The following is a 15,176-nucleotide window of genomic DNA, read 5'->3' as shown; positions in this document are numbered from 1 at the left end:
GGAGGAGTGTTAATCCGTCCCAAAAGTGATGGTAAAGTGACGGATATACCACCAGCCGTATTACGAGTTCCATAGGATATAATGGACTCGTAATACGGCTGGTGGTAAATCCGTCACTTTTCCGTCACTTTTGGGACGGATTAACACCTCCTCCAAAGTTAGAATAACCCCCTAAATCTGCTTTAGCTAAGGTTGTAGGAGTGTTTTTGCTATTAATTAGGAAGCTATGCTCTTTACAGCCTGTTAGAAATTGGGTCTCTAGTTGGAAGAGGTATGTACTCTGTCCAAGTAGGGACCACAATCCTAGTTAGGGTTAGTCAGATGCACACTCTAAATTAACCTGTGCTCACCCTCTGGTTGCTTGGCAAAGAGTAATCAGTCTTAATTTAAGAGGCAATGTGTAAAGTATTTGTGCAACACTTTATTCACAGTAACACAGTGAAAACACAACAAAAAGACCTCACACCAGTTTGGGAATAGATTATGATTTTATAAATAAAGCAAGACCAAAATGACAAAAATCCAATAAGTAAATTGAGATATGCAATGTTAAAGATTTAGGTGAAAATAGAGCATAGAGGCACAAAGTGCTCACGGCGGTTATCTGGTCATGCTGGACTGGGATACAGTCACAAGTTCAGTGTGATCGCAATGGAATGTGGGCCAGCTACATAGACCCACTTGGGCCTGTTGAACTCAGTACCTTAAATCCTAGTGCGCGGTCTGCGCTACTTTGCTTTGCAAGGCTTTGCTTCTTCCAGTGTTGGTTCTGCAAAGCTGTACATCAAAGCTTGGCTTTGCTTTGATCATGGGGAGCTGTTTGCAACGCTTTGCAGGGCCTGGTGTCACTAGGCATTGGTTCTGATAGGCTGGCAGCTGCGCGCTGGCGCTTTGCAGGGCTTTGTGTTGCCTGGCATCAATTCTGGTGAAGCTGCGCGGCACGGTTTTGTGAGGCTTCGCATTGTCACCGCAGTTCCAAAATAAAAACCACAGAGCTTTTGCTCCCCCTTGATTTTTTGTTATTAAATCAATCTTTCTGGCCCCCTGGGTGGCAGAGGAGAGCAATAGCCCCTAATCTAGGGCTGAAAGCCCACTAGTCACCAGGGACTTTTTATATTTATTTAGGAAAGGGTGGGGGCTGCCCAGAATGGGAAGGTAATGCCCCCACCCCACCCCAAAAATATACACAGTCTGTCTGCCCCACCCCTCCTTTGGTTGGGGAGGGCAGAAAGCCTGCAGGCACCAGGGATTTTATTTTTAAAGGTCTAGGGGTGGGTGCTGGGCAGAATAGACACAGCAGTGCCGCCACCCACCCCCTGAAAAATAGGCACATGAGACCGACGGGAACACTGGGTGGTATCAAATTTGTGGCTTCCCTCAAATTCCAGAGCTTTCCATCACAGAAATATGAGAAATATGTGTTTTTTACCAATATTGAGATTTGCAAGGGATTCTGTGTAACAGAACCTGGTGAGAGTTACACAAGTCACCCCATGCTGTATTCCCCTGGGTGTCTAGTTTTCAAAAATATGCAGGTTTGCTAGGTTTCCTTAGGGTGGAGAAATGTGATGTTTCCATGTCATGTTTTGGACTGTTTACAGCCGGGGGCACTTGACCTACCCACTCAAGTGAGGTAACATTTTTATTGCAAGTCTTGTGGGGAGGAATGCTGGATCAAAGGACGTTTGTGGCTCCCCTCAGATTCAAGAACTTTCCATCATAGAAATGTGAGGTAAATGTGTGTTTTTAGACACATATTGAGGTTTGCAAGGGATTTTGGTGAACCGGACTTGGCGAGAGCCACACAAGTCATCCCAGCCTGGATTCGCCTAGGTGTCTGTTTTCAACGATGTACAGGTTTGCTAAGTTTTCTTAGGTGCTGGCAGAGCTAGAGCCCAAAATCCACAGCTTGGCACCTTGAAAAAAACGGTCAGTTTACTGGAAAAGTGTGCTGTGCCCACATTGCGTTTTGGGCTGTTTCCTGTCATTGGCACTAGGCCTACCCACACAAGTGAGGTGCCATTTTTAGCAGGAGACTTAGGGGGACACAGAATAGTAGAACATTTGTTATTACCAATTGTCTTTCTCTGCATTTGTGCCTTCCAAATGTAAGACAGTGTGTAAGAAAGAGGTCATTTTGAGAAATGCCCTCTATTTCACATGCTAGTATGGGTACCTCCAAATTCAGAGATGCGCAAATAACCATTGCTTCCAAACTCCATATCTTGTGCCCGGTTCAGAAATACATAGATTTCCTTGATACCTATTTTTCACTTTTCATATTTTACCAGATGAATTACTGTATACCCAGTACACAATGACAAACCATTGCAAGGCGCAGCTCACTTATTGGCCCTGGGTACCTAGGGTTTTTGTTGAACCGACATGCTCTATATATCCCCGCAACCAGAAGGGTTCAGCGGACCTAACAGTATATTGTTTATGAAAATCTGCCATAGTTCGAAGCCACGAATGGCTGTTTTTTCAACTCAATTTCAATATTTCTTTATTTCAACCTTGAAGGATCTCCATAAATGACCTAGCTTTCCAGGACCCACCATTAGTTTCACACCCATTTCTACCGCTAACTGGAAGGAGGTTGGAAGCACAAAAATTAGGAAAAATGGGCTATGTCCCAGTAAAATGCCAAAACTGGGTGATTTTAGCACCACCAACCCTTTGTTGATGCCATTTGCATGGAAAAAACGAATGCTTTCTTCTGCAACACCTTTTCTGCCATTTTTACCAAAAAACACAAAACTTAGCTGTGTTTTGACTGATTTCTCAGTCCCCTCCAGGGGAATCCTCAAACCCTGAGTACCTTTAGAATCCCCAGGACGTTGAAAAAAGGATGCAAATTTGTTGTGGATTCCTTATGTGGACAAAAAATGATAGGGGTCTAAGTGCAAATTACCCCAGATAGCCAAAAAAAGCTTAGCACTGGGACGTGAGGGATGGAGGGTGCCTAGCAGCAAAAGGATTGAAAGCTTTTTACTTGACATTTCACTACTTATTTTGTGAAGTATTGGCAATTTTTCAGGAATTCTGAAGAGATTTTCTGTCAGAATGCCTGCTTTCTTTATTAAGTATCCTTCCGGGTGCAGAAAGAAAGCTACTTTTGACACACACAAGGTATCTGTGGTGGGTTTATCTCCCCCCAACATCTAACTAAGGTTATAACACAGATTCAGAATCACTCATTGAAAGAGTGCTGCAACACCAGGGTTGTTCTCACACAATTTCTGCTGCTTAAGGTTGCCAACATGTAATTAAATTCCTTATTTTCTTCAGTCAATGGAAACACTTCATGCACAGTGTTTTCATCATCAACCTTTGAGAACAGAACAGGCAGTTAAAAGAACAGTTCAATCTCATATGAGTGGCTACGTATGTTGACTCCGTCAACAGTTCAAGCATTTCTTTAGTGATTTTTGAACCATAGAAAGAACATTCTGTAATGGAAGCAGTTATTTGTGCACACAGTCCATCTAACATTTCCATGATCCCAGTGGGCTCTAATGCACAGGAGTACAGAAAAGAAAGTAAAATGTCTTCCTTGCGAAAATAAAGTGGCTTCCTCAGAGGGCTGTGACATTTTCAGCAAAATATCCAAAGAATCCTTAAGGACAGGGAAGGCATCAGCCTGAGCAGCTGGATGGAAGATATGAAAGCAGAACAGGAAGAGGAAGAAAAGAAAGGGAATGGAGAGGTTCTCTTCATGCCACTCTCCAGAAAAACAACCAAAAACAGGTACGGACTCACATAGAAGGAGATCTGAGTCCAAAAAGTCTCCCTCTCAATACCAGCACCGTTATTACTGACATCAACGTCATTCACCGATGTCAAAGATATCAACATCGCTGTTGAAAGGTTTAGCTGTATCCTGTTTGTCTTAAAGAAAGACTCAACATCGACAGGACTACAACATCGTCACCATTGTTCAACATCAAAATTGGTGGCAGAACTTCCTACAATAACAAACATCATCACAGCACTGCTTCCGCGTTCACAATCAAGGTTAAAGTCACATCACTCAACATCAAAGGCTCACCAGTTGTCAAAATCCCAACATTCGATGTCAAGATCCCACCATTCAGCATTGAGACCCTATCATTCATCATTGAAGGACTCAGAGTTGAAGAGATATATCTCTCCACTGAAGACCCCAGCTATGCCTCAAAGGACATGTACAACGTCAGTAACTCCACTCTTGATGTCAAGACTCACTCAAATGGAGATTTCGCCTTCTTCTCACTGGTCAGGATTATCGCAGCAGTCAGAGCCTTCATCTCCTGAACAAGATACAGGTATACCGCCAATCCGACCTGTAATTCCATCTACTGACTCTGTGCAGGTTCATTTACAACCTTTGAATCTGTCTCCAGTGCAACAGTTATCCAGAGCAACACCAGTGTCATTAATTCGGAAGTGGAAGGCTCCATCTCCAGTTAGATCACAGTCTCCCAGAAAAGCCTTGACTCCTTAATCAAGATCTCCAGATACAACTCCTACATCATCATATACTCGGACATCTCCAGCTCATTCTCCAACTAGAGTTTTACCAGTGCACAATATCATCACCTTCCAAGACGCCCTGGTAAGAGGAGCTTCTACACTTAACATGCCAGTTGACTCTCCTCAACCATCAGTGTCTGTGATCTTGGAGACCTTACAGCCTAGAGCTACCCCAAGACCTCTCCTTCTTCTCCCTACAGGTCTCATGGACATTGTCCAGGAAAAAGCCTTGAACCCAGCTATAGTGAAATCTGGAACACCTACGCTGTTGAAAAACACCAACCATCGCAACAGGATCTGGAATTTCTCAAATCTGATCCTTAACCAGATTCCATTGTTGTTACAGCGGTGCAAAGAAAACTTGTCTCGGCTCTGAAAACCACAGCGCCGTCAGACCAAGAAAGTAAAAGCATTGAGGCTTTTGGAAAGAAGGCACGGCACCTACAAGTGGAAATGCAGTGGCACTATTGGGCAGATACCATCAAGAGATTTAGGAGGGCATGAAATCATTCATGGATGACCTGCCATCTCACAGCAGCAGGATTACCTAGAGATGAATAATGAGGGTGCCTTAATCTCAAACCAATTAATCAGTTCTGCAGTGGAGTTGGTAGAGCTTTCGGCCATTGCCTTTTCTCATGGCATTTCATTGTAACGTACATCGTGGCTAAGACTTACATCTTTAAAGTTAGATGCGCAATTGAAGATTGCATACTTACTCTTTTCTGGTTCCCCTTTTTTAGGACAATATACAGAAGAAGAAATGCTTCTTATGAAGAATGAAGCTGAAACTCTTAGAGCTATTGGCCTGGAAGAACAGAAGAAGGCTTTTAAGCAAAAGCTTTTAAGCTTAGTACAAGCCTAAGAACAGCAGATATTACTATCATAGGGTTCAAACCCCTAGGTGCCTTACTAGTATCTGCAACAACACCTACAAACCCAAACACCATTCCAGGGCAACTATCAGAGGAGAAGATCTTCCCCACAAAAGCCCTCACAGATCAAGGGCAAAAACTATTTCCATGCAAAACAATGCGAGGTATACACCCCCTCCACAATTTCCCAGTCCTGTGGGAGGAAGGGTGAAATCTTTTCCAAAAGAGTGAAAATGCATAACAACGGACAAATGGGTCTTACACATCATTCAAAGTGGATATGCACTCCACTTCACAACACACCACCATCAGTCCCTCCACAGCAAGTCACAACAGCCCATTTTAACAACCTTAAGCAGGAAACGCATTCTACTGAAGAAAAAAAGCAATAGAAAGAGTTCTACTACATCAGAAGAAAGAAGGGGTATACTCAAGATACTTTCTTTTCTAAAAAAAAAATAATTTCAATCAATTGCCACCAATACTGGTTCTGAGGCTTCTCAATAAATTTATAAAGAAAAAAAAATCTGAATGCTGTCAACTGGTTAATAAGAGCAGACTATTTAGACATGGGGAAGGAAGGACTATGCTACCATAACATTTCTTGTGGCAAAACTGGGACTGCAGATCAATTCAGAAAAGTCAGTACAGTGTCTCACTTTCCTATGGGCAACATAAGTCTCTCAAAGGAAAAAGTGTTTACTTCGGTTGTGAGAGTGTTATCAATACAAAAGAAGTGTGCACAACTTCTACAGTGGAAAAGGTCAAAAGTTTGCAAGGTAGCATCTCTTCTAGCATCAATGGCATCCTGCATCTCCTTAGTCCCGAACGTTTGCCTTTATATGAGACCTCTCCAAATGTGCCTAAAGAATCAGTGGTTCCAAAGACTGGGTCTCTGGGAAGTTTGGATTTTCCTAACAGATAAGGCATGTCAATCCCTCTCCTGGTGGACTAACCCTCAGAATCTTCTTACAAGAGTTCCCTTTCACAAATAACACCATCTAAAACCATCATCAGATGCCTAACTGACAAGGTGAGGCGCTCATATGTACCACCTTTCCATTCAAGGTCTTTGATCTTGAAAAGAACAATCCTATCATATAAACTTGTTAGAAGTGAAAGCTGTACATCTCGCTCTCAAAGCTTTCCTACCGTCTCTCAGATCAATAGACCTCAACCTCATGATTTAAATTAGCAAAGCCACTACAATGTGTTAAATAAATGTTTTTTCACCAATCCCACTCATTCCACAAGTAATTCTGAAAATTACCCATTATGGGCATTTCAACCTCCCAGAAGATTGCATGAATTTTTTAAAAGAAGCCAAGCATCCATTCACAAGAGCCTGTTATGCTTTTAAGAAGGAACATTTCTGCAAATGGTGTTGGGCTAAAAACTATGACCATATTAAAGAGCACAAAAACGTCATCCTCCCTTACTTGTTACATCTCGCCAAGTCAGGCCTACAATTATCCTCTGGCAAAGTACATGTAGCAGCTATTACTGCATATTGAAAGTCATCTTTATCATTGCAACATTCTTTTCAAGATGCGTGTAGTTAAAGACTTTCTAGAAGGTCTGAAGCAGGTCTTTCCTCCCCCTCACCCACCTTGGGAATTGAACTTGCTATTATCAATATTGATGGGTCCTTCTTTCGAGCCTATCAATAAGACAATGCTGCAAAGCATGTCACAGTAAACAGCATTTTTAATGGCAATTACTTTGACTCGTAGAGTTAATGAATTGCAGGCTCTGTGTTCAGTAGAACCTTTCAGTGTTTCATGATAACCGGGTAGTTATACGTACGCACCCTTTGTTTCTGCCTAAAGTGGTAGCAAAGTTCCTTATCAATCAATCTAGCCCTCTACCTACCTTTTATCTAAATCCTGCTTCTGCAGCAGAGAAGATTACATTCTCTTGATGTCAAAAGAGTACTACATTTCTATTTAGATAACTCCAAATGAATTTGAAAATCTACCCACTTGTTCATAAACTATGGTTCTTCGAGACTGAGATTAGCGACCACCAAACAATCCATAGCTAGATGGATATTCTCTCGTATTTCTTTATATTACCAGATTGCAAATAAGACTGTACCAGGAAGGTCTAAGACCCACTATACAAGAGGAAAAGCTGCAACCACAGCTTGGATTAGCTAGTTCCAATCATATCCATTTGTAAAGCATCCACTTGGAGGTCTTGACACAGGTTCACAAGACACTACTGTCTAGACACTGATACTAGGCCTGCATCTAGATTCAGACAAGAAACACTAAGAAATGTATTTAAATAATTCCTTTTGTCCCCTTGGGATGGAACTCCTTAAGCAATTTATCATGTCTTGAATCAGGCACATTAAGCATTCACAGGCTATAGATGCCTGACAGCTGGTGTAGTGAGTTTTCTCTTAGCTTGCTACTCTGTTCAATGTTTATGACTATCAATGAAGATCCTACTATGCAGAAGGAAAAGTTACATACCTTTAGACATAGTTCTGCATCGTAGAAATCTTCATTGAAGTCATAAACACCCTACTTCCTCCCTGGCTATCAGGTTGTATTCGTATCCTGTGCTTTGTGTAAAAAAGAATTGACACTCTTAGGCAAACTGCCACTGCAGTGCATTGTGGGATGGGGTCCCTCTAGGGTCAGAAGACGTAGCCTAAGTAATGGTGATGTGGTGTGGTTGGAAGCTGCCATTTTGAGACAAACACCACAAATATGGAGGAGGCTGAGTTGTATATATGCTGAACAAATACTTTGACTGAGTTGTAGAATGCTGATACCAGCTCATGAAGTCACTGTGGATATGTAGTAATTTACCACTCCTTTTTTACCTCTCTGCAATAGTCAACGCCATCTTGATGTGCCTAGAATGACTCCACTACCTTATGTGGAGTTAAGAAGAAATAATTGTTGGACTATAAATATGGCTGCCAAATGAGCCCACTCCATGTAGGTGGAGGATTGTTGCAGTTAAGGGAAGTAGTGAGCACACACTATGGTTAAAAGGTAGTGAGGCAAAGACAGCCCCATCAATTTCCATTTTACAGCATAAACATTGCAAAGCTTCAATTATTAAGAAAAATGTGAGTGAGATAGTTGGAGTAAAGCAAACAGATATGCCCTGTAATATTTTATTTTAAGCCAATGTGATAGATGTGAGAAAGTGGATTATTAGTGAGGATGGATGGTAGCTCACTACAAGTATTGATGAGATCCAGATTCTTGTTAGGTCCAGTAGAGTTGTAAGTAATATAAACCTGAGCTCATCCCTGGCACAGAAAATGTGTAAAGCATTCGGAATTACCAAAACAGTTAACAAAGTCAAATATAACACAATAAAAATAGTACTCCAATTTATAAAAATAGAGAATATTCTAATGAACAAAATGCACCAAACAACAAAAATCCAATAAGGAGAATCAGAGGTTTGAATTCCTCAAGTTTTAAATAAAGTAGCACCAAAAAGTGCAAAGCAGCAACCACAAGCAGCTGGTTGTGCTAGCCAGGACAAGGGTACCATTTAAGGTCAACCATGATGGAATGCGGGTTGGATACAAATGTCTGATTTGTCACGGTCGAAAAGTTACGTTCACACGAAGAAATTTTTCAAGAAGTTAAGGTCGTTCTTAGGGCAAGGGAACAGGCTGGATCCGAAGACAGGCTTGTCAATAACGGGTTGTTGAAGGACAAGGTCTTGGTGAACCCATCGACAAAGGCTGGAAAGCTCTGAGGAGGAAAAAAAAGGAATGTGCACCCAGGAATTCATCAACATCGATTGTATGCTGCTTGGCATTAGGCCCTGTAAAGCTTTCTACTTTCAGGCTCAGCCTCTTTTTTGTAAGCCGGATGTCCTCAGTGGGCAAGGCTGCAGGCTCTAGCCGAAGAGGTCGGACCCGATGCCAATTGGCATGGGGTCCACTCAAATAGATTTGCTGCTGTGGGGAAGAACACAATAGGAACTGCTGCAAAGTCAGGCTCACTGGCAATGCTCCTTTGGCAGATCGGTTGGCAGGTTGGTCCCAGTCCCTTAATGGTTCTTCAGCCAAAAAGTTTCTAAGCCCCACATTTCTAGGTTTAGGTGGGGGAACACATTCCAACACCAGCCAAGAGTTCCACAGCCTCAAGAAAAGCACTTGGAGGTCAGGACTCACTCCAGCAAAGCCACCAGCATGATCCAGGGCAGATCCAGTTGATACTGGTCAGCTGGGCACCTTTAGGGAAGTGAGCTTTTTGAAGCTTTTGTGTCCCCATAGCTTAACAGGAAGTCATCCAACTGAACCTCGTAGTCCTTCTTCTGTCTTCCACAGGTCCAGTAGTGTTCTGAAGAGGTGGCCCAGGGGTGACACACTTATGCCTGAAGCTAGACTGCTGGCCCCTCACTGTATAATAGGGAAAAAGATCCCAAGGGTAGCCCTATCCCTTTTTGCAGATGTTCCTGTGCACTCTCTTCCAAACAATCTCATGGTGCCATTTCTTAGTTAAATTCAAGATGGCAGAAACCTTCTTCTGTGGTGCAGAGCTCCCGTCCTCACCCTGGAGATGTGGCCAAGGAAATTAGCAGTCCTTCTTCTGTAGTCACTCAAAACCGATTTTGGGATCAGCTCCTCTCCCACTGGGGCTGGTTTTTGTCTGGCTATAAGGATAAAAGAGGGGCAGACCCAGGTGTTGGCTATATCTGCCTCTGTTGTTACAGGTTAGGCTTCTTTGAAGGTAATTAACTTCCTAGACATTGCCCGATAGTCAACCTGTCAGAGGAACAGAATTACTCCCCGCACCCAAGGCTTTTGTCTCAGCTCTAAGAGCAAGTTCACTCCTCATCAAGGAGCTATTCATCTCCTGTGTGACAGTTATAGACTCATGCAAATGGTCTTCTAGAGGCTTTAAGCAGGCAAAAGGTGACTTTTAAAGTACCTTTTGTAAAATATCTAGTAAATACAAACCTGACTTTACCAATGTCGAGACGGGGCCACTCAACTCAAAAGCAGGCTGTCTGCAGGGGCAAGGGTATGCCCCCGACCTCCTGGAACACCTCTCGTCATTTCCTGGTGGACACAGAAACCCCGGCAGGTGTCCCAAAAGGAAAGAGGGAGTGGAAGAGAAAGAGACAAAACACTGCCACGTCTTGCCAGTCCAGCCATGCACCCTGTATTTTCAGGGGGGCAGGTCGTTGTTGACAGAGTGATAGTAGAGTTAGTGCACTCAACTTCCTTGAAACTGAATCTCTCTTTCTGATATGGGCACGGGAGTGGTAGAAGAACACCGGGATGCTCCAGCACTTTTCTTGGATAATAATAACTGTTGCCACAATTACTAACACTGCATTACCAAAAACCCAAAACTGAGTACCATAACAATAAGTACTGCAACGCTAGGGCTGGCTTCACAGAGATTCACTGTTGCACACTACAATTAGAACTGTGGTTGCACTTATGCACAAGAAAGACAAACAAGGCCATTAATTATATCACATATAACTTTCCTGCATGCATAGGGTTAAACTAAAAGGAACAAAAACAATTCAAGAAATACAAATGTCCACTCTGGGTTTAAACCGTTAGGTGGCACAGTTTGATTTGGTTTCACTGTGTGTGTGAAGAACCCTTCAAAACCAAATTCCTCAAACCTGAAACACAGGCATGAATGACACAATTTACATCCAAGAGTGATGCTATTAGAAAAAGAAAAGTCATGTTAATGCTCTTTTAAAACTGCACTGTCACTTTTTGTAGCACTTGAGCTCAAGCAGATTTCCCGAAGCACATTTAGGCAAGTAACTACAATAATAATAATGTAGAATGTTCAGAAAAGCATTTGTCTCTTCAAGATAAGCACTCTGCCAAAATACGAGATACGAAATACACCAGCTGTTCTAGGAAAGCACGGCGCTCAAAGAACAATCTACCTGGAGAATACTAGTCACTTGGCTGCAATCTTTTCAGGAGTGCTGGGGGAATGCCTGGTGTCAGCTGGTACAGGAACGAAGAAAAGAATTGCCTCAAAAGTCCTGAATACATGGATGACAGCAGGGGCTGGACTGCCAAATCAGATGCTGATATCAGTAAGCAAAACAAAGCCAAGCAGGGAGGCATGCTTCACTCTGCTATTTATAGCCAATCAGGAAAGCAGTTGAGTTTCCACATGTAGATGAGTCACCACACCCAATTAGAAGCACATGTCTAACCTACACCCAATTAGAAGCACATGTCTACACCTGCTCACATTAGCAAACAAGCATTGGTAAAACAAGCATTGATAAAAAACCAATTGTGAAACACAGCACATTATGTTTACTTAGAAACATGAAGGTTTAACCAAGAACAGAGATATGATTTAACCCTAATCCCTGGGAATGCTGACAGATAACGCAGGAGGCATCTTGGGGATTCCTGACAACCAATGCATTAGATTTCTAATAAATATTTTAAAACGTCCTAGAATGAACATTTTAGCTGTTTACTAGGTGGAGATGACAGTGTTTAATTTTAAAATTAACTGCGTTCTATAAAGCAACTAACCCTACTGCAGTGAAAATAGCTTTTGAGGCCTTGTCACTGTCAAGACCTGGTTTAAAATAAACTTTTACACATCCTACTTTTAAATGCCAGGCATCCTGCCTGATTGGACATTGAGGTGTTCTTAGGGGTGCCTTATTAATATTTTAAAGGAGGGTTTAGGTCTATTAAGAGAGGCTGTTTCAGCAGGTCGAACTTGCAGTTTAAACCTGTACAGCCAGATTACTGGTGGCAGGCTTGCAGTCATGTTTTGCACTGTCACTCTAGTGGTGGCAAAATGTGTGCTCCAGTCCACTGGTGATATTTAAATTACAGGCACTGGGTACCCTACGGGTGCCATATACTTTGTACTTATAGGTAAGTTAAATATGCAAATCATGGGGACAGGGACTGCCTAAAACTGGATTTTAGTATTAGATGTGGGAGAACACCAGGATTACGAGAGTACATGTCCCAAATACTCACAAGCCCTCAGAGCCGAAGATTAGTGTGGTTGAAGACTTTCACCATCTTGAAAATGCCCGAAGTGAGTAGGGTCAACCCCAGGAGCAATTACCCATTGGTTAGGGTGCCCCCAGGAGTCATTCCCACCCGCCACTAGCTCATGTCATGCATGAATGTGGATACTTCAGAACACTCCTGGACCTGCGGAAGATCAGAAAAGGAATGTACCTCCTGTCTGAGACCTGAGAAGACCCCAGAATACTGGACCTGCTCTCCTTCTTGTACTGAAAATAAAGAAATTGATTCCATGGGTCATAAGTCTCAACTCTTGTTAAAGCTATAGGGATACAACAAGCTACAGTAGCCTTTTCCTGCAACTGCCTCGCTGATCAGTGGCAACTGGACCCTCCTGTTGGCCTCTGCCTGCCACCCTGTGAGTTTCTAAATATGTTCCCTGAGGTCCTGATGGGTTGTAGAAGTGTACTCCTGTGTAGAATTGGGACTTAATGGACTAAAATCAGAAGGTAAAATCTTTGACCAGGATGAACCTGGCTAGTGCATCTAACACACACTCCATCACAGTCAGCATCAAATTGCACCTAGTTCTTGTTCTACCTCAATCACTGACTATCATTCCCACTCTAAACATTCATATCTCCAGTTCTCCCATTTGATTTCTGTCATTTTAGTATTGTTTTGTTTATTAAATGTAACTCTATTTTTCAAATTTTTTGTGGGACTTTTCTTTTTATGTATTCCAACTGTATTACTCTATTAGAATTGCATAAATGTTTTACTCACTGATTCTAGGTTAAGCCTGTCTGTTCTGTGCCATATCTATCAGGGGGTTAAGCTCTGGTTTATTTAATAACTTTATTGGGTCCTCCTGGCAAGAATTGTAATTTTTACTTGAGGTGGGTATTACCCCCTCAACTGATATCACAATTTCTTGCTTTACCCTTCTCATACACAACTTAAAACATGTTAAAGCTTTCACACATATTACATTTGAAGTAATTACAATAATGCCAGCACATTACCTTTCCAATGTATATTTCAGTGTAGTTTCGTACTTCAAAATGAATGCTTATTTACCTCATATTATTTTGTGTTTTCATTTCTTATTTCTTCCTCAGGGCATGTTGAAAATGTGCTCCTTTTGGAAGATCTTGATTTTTCCGTTGGCCACATTCAACGTATTCGAATTTCTCCGGATCAGGAACGCCTCGCAGCTAGCGTGACAGTCGGCGACAGTGAGGAGGCTAGATGCATTATTGTGAACCTGCTGAAATTGCAACATATTGAATGTGTCATACCAAATGTGTTTAGCTTTGGTGAGTGTTATCACATCTTAGGCCAAACAGGTTTAAGTGCACGTATATGTTTTATTCACTCAATTGTGAATATCAGGAACGTGTTTCAAGTAAAAATAGTTTTGTTACAATGATAATTTCAGATACTTTACACATTTTATTTCAAATATGTATTACAGCACTGCTTTGCAGCGTATGCACATTGTGTTACGTACGTGTGCAGAATTAGTGAGCACGTTGTCCCGTTTGTGGTAGTTCGATGTCCCGGCTTCTTCGGGAATTCCTTTAACTAAACGCTGTAGAACAGAAATGATATACAGCCTACAGGTAACGGAAATCTCAATGTATTGTGCCCTCAAAGATTTTGAACATATTTTCTCAATGCTGCAGTTCTACTTACATAAAGAAATGCTACTAAATTCCTTCCCTTCCTCGGTTCGACCATTTGTAATCACTAACTACAAACCTTTACCAGAAAGTAAAAAAAACACCTCTTGAGGGTAGGGAGAGATGTCACCCATCGTAATGTACACTGCAGACGATTATTGTCTCTAAAAAACATGCTTGATCAGAAGTCAATACCTGCCTTGTTGCTTTCATTGCATAGTATTTTGTGCCCAACACGTTTGCATTTCCACAGTTTTGGCATTTTCTACCCTAAAGCCTGCACAAGCTGTACTTTTTTCTCCTGTAGTTGCCAAATAATAACACATGGAAGATCACACCATTGAACTGATAGTCTGTAATATTCTGAAAAATAAGGCGCTCACATTTCATTCCCTATACAGATTACTCCTGATACACTCTTTGTTCCCATAGACGTCCACCAAAGTTTGGAAACCACTGAAGTCCATAACTGAAAAAATAGGAATTGCCTCCGACTTCAACATAAATTAATGCTTTCCTGGAAAAAATTTACATTTTCAGCCCATTGCCAATTTTTGAGCAGCAACTCATGAAACTGCTGCATCGTACTGGATAATGGGTGCTATTGTTAGTGCCTTAGCCAATGGTAAAACTATTGAAATAAAATGTGTAACATGAATAGAAAGGGGCTGATTCACAAAGGAAAACTTAAAACTTTTGTGTAAGGTTACAGTTTTTTTTGGAATTCACAAATTACAAGCTTAATTTTTCTAATAGTAATTTTATGACTGCGGAGATCCCGCATATAAAAAGATAGGGCTGTTCTATCTTTTTATGTGCAGAGTTCTCCGCCCTGTCTACGGTGTCTCCACAGTCATAAAATGACTATTAGTAAACTTAAGCTCGTAGTTTGTGGATAGAAAAAAAAATAGTAAAGTTACTCAAAAGTGTAAGTTTGCCTTTGAATCAGCCCCCCCACCCGAGTACAAAAATGTAGAATAAAAATAAGGACTAAATAGGTGGATCTTACCACTGGCTATGATAGCATCTTCTGCTGGAGCCTCTCTCTTTGTGAGGGGCACGGAGGACTTAAACAGATAGGGGACGCTGAGAGGAGGTGAGCGGTTTCCTAGGTGCAATTATAGA

At 41.8% G+C, this 15,176-nt stretch overlaps 1 protein-coding gene across 3 annotated transcripts in view; it reads left to right on the top strand.

The window, feature by feature from the left end:
- Positions 1-15,176, top strand: part of PREPL (prolyl endopeptidase like) — a 419,271-nt gene that overhangs the window by 126,451 nt on the left and 277,644 nt on the right. For all 3 annotated transcript variants that reach the window (XM_069234002.1, XM_069234004.1, XM_069234003.1), the window contains one exon: positions 13,488-13,685. In XM_069234002.1, coding sequence (XP_069090103.1) covers positions 13,488-13,685 — 198 coding nt within the window. The remainder of the gene's footprint in view (positions 1-13,487; positions 13,686-15,176) is intronic.

The sequence above is a fragment of the Pleurodeles waltl genome, chromosome 5 (genome assembly GCF_031143425.1).
Source record: "Pleurodeles waltl isolate 20211129_DDA chromosome 5, aPleWal1.hap1.20221129, whole genome shotgun sequence".
Classification (NCBI taxonomy): domain Eukaryota; kingdom Metazoa; phylum Chordata; class Amphibia; order Caudata; family Salamandridae; genus Pleurodeles; species Pleurodeles waltl.
This window is presented reverse-complemented; position numbering and strand designations above follow the sequence as displayed.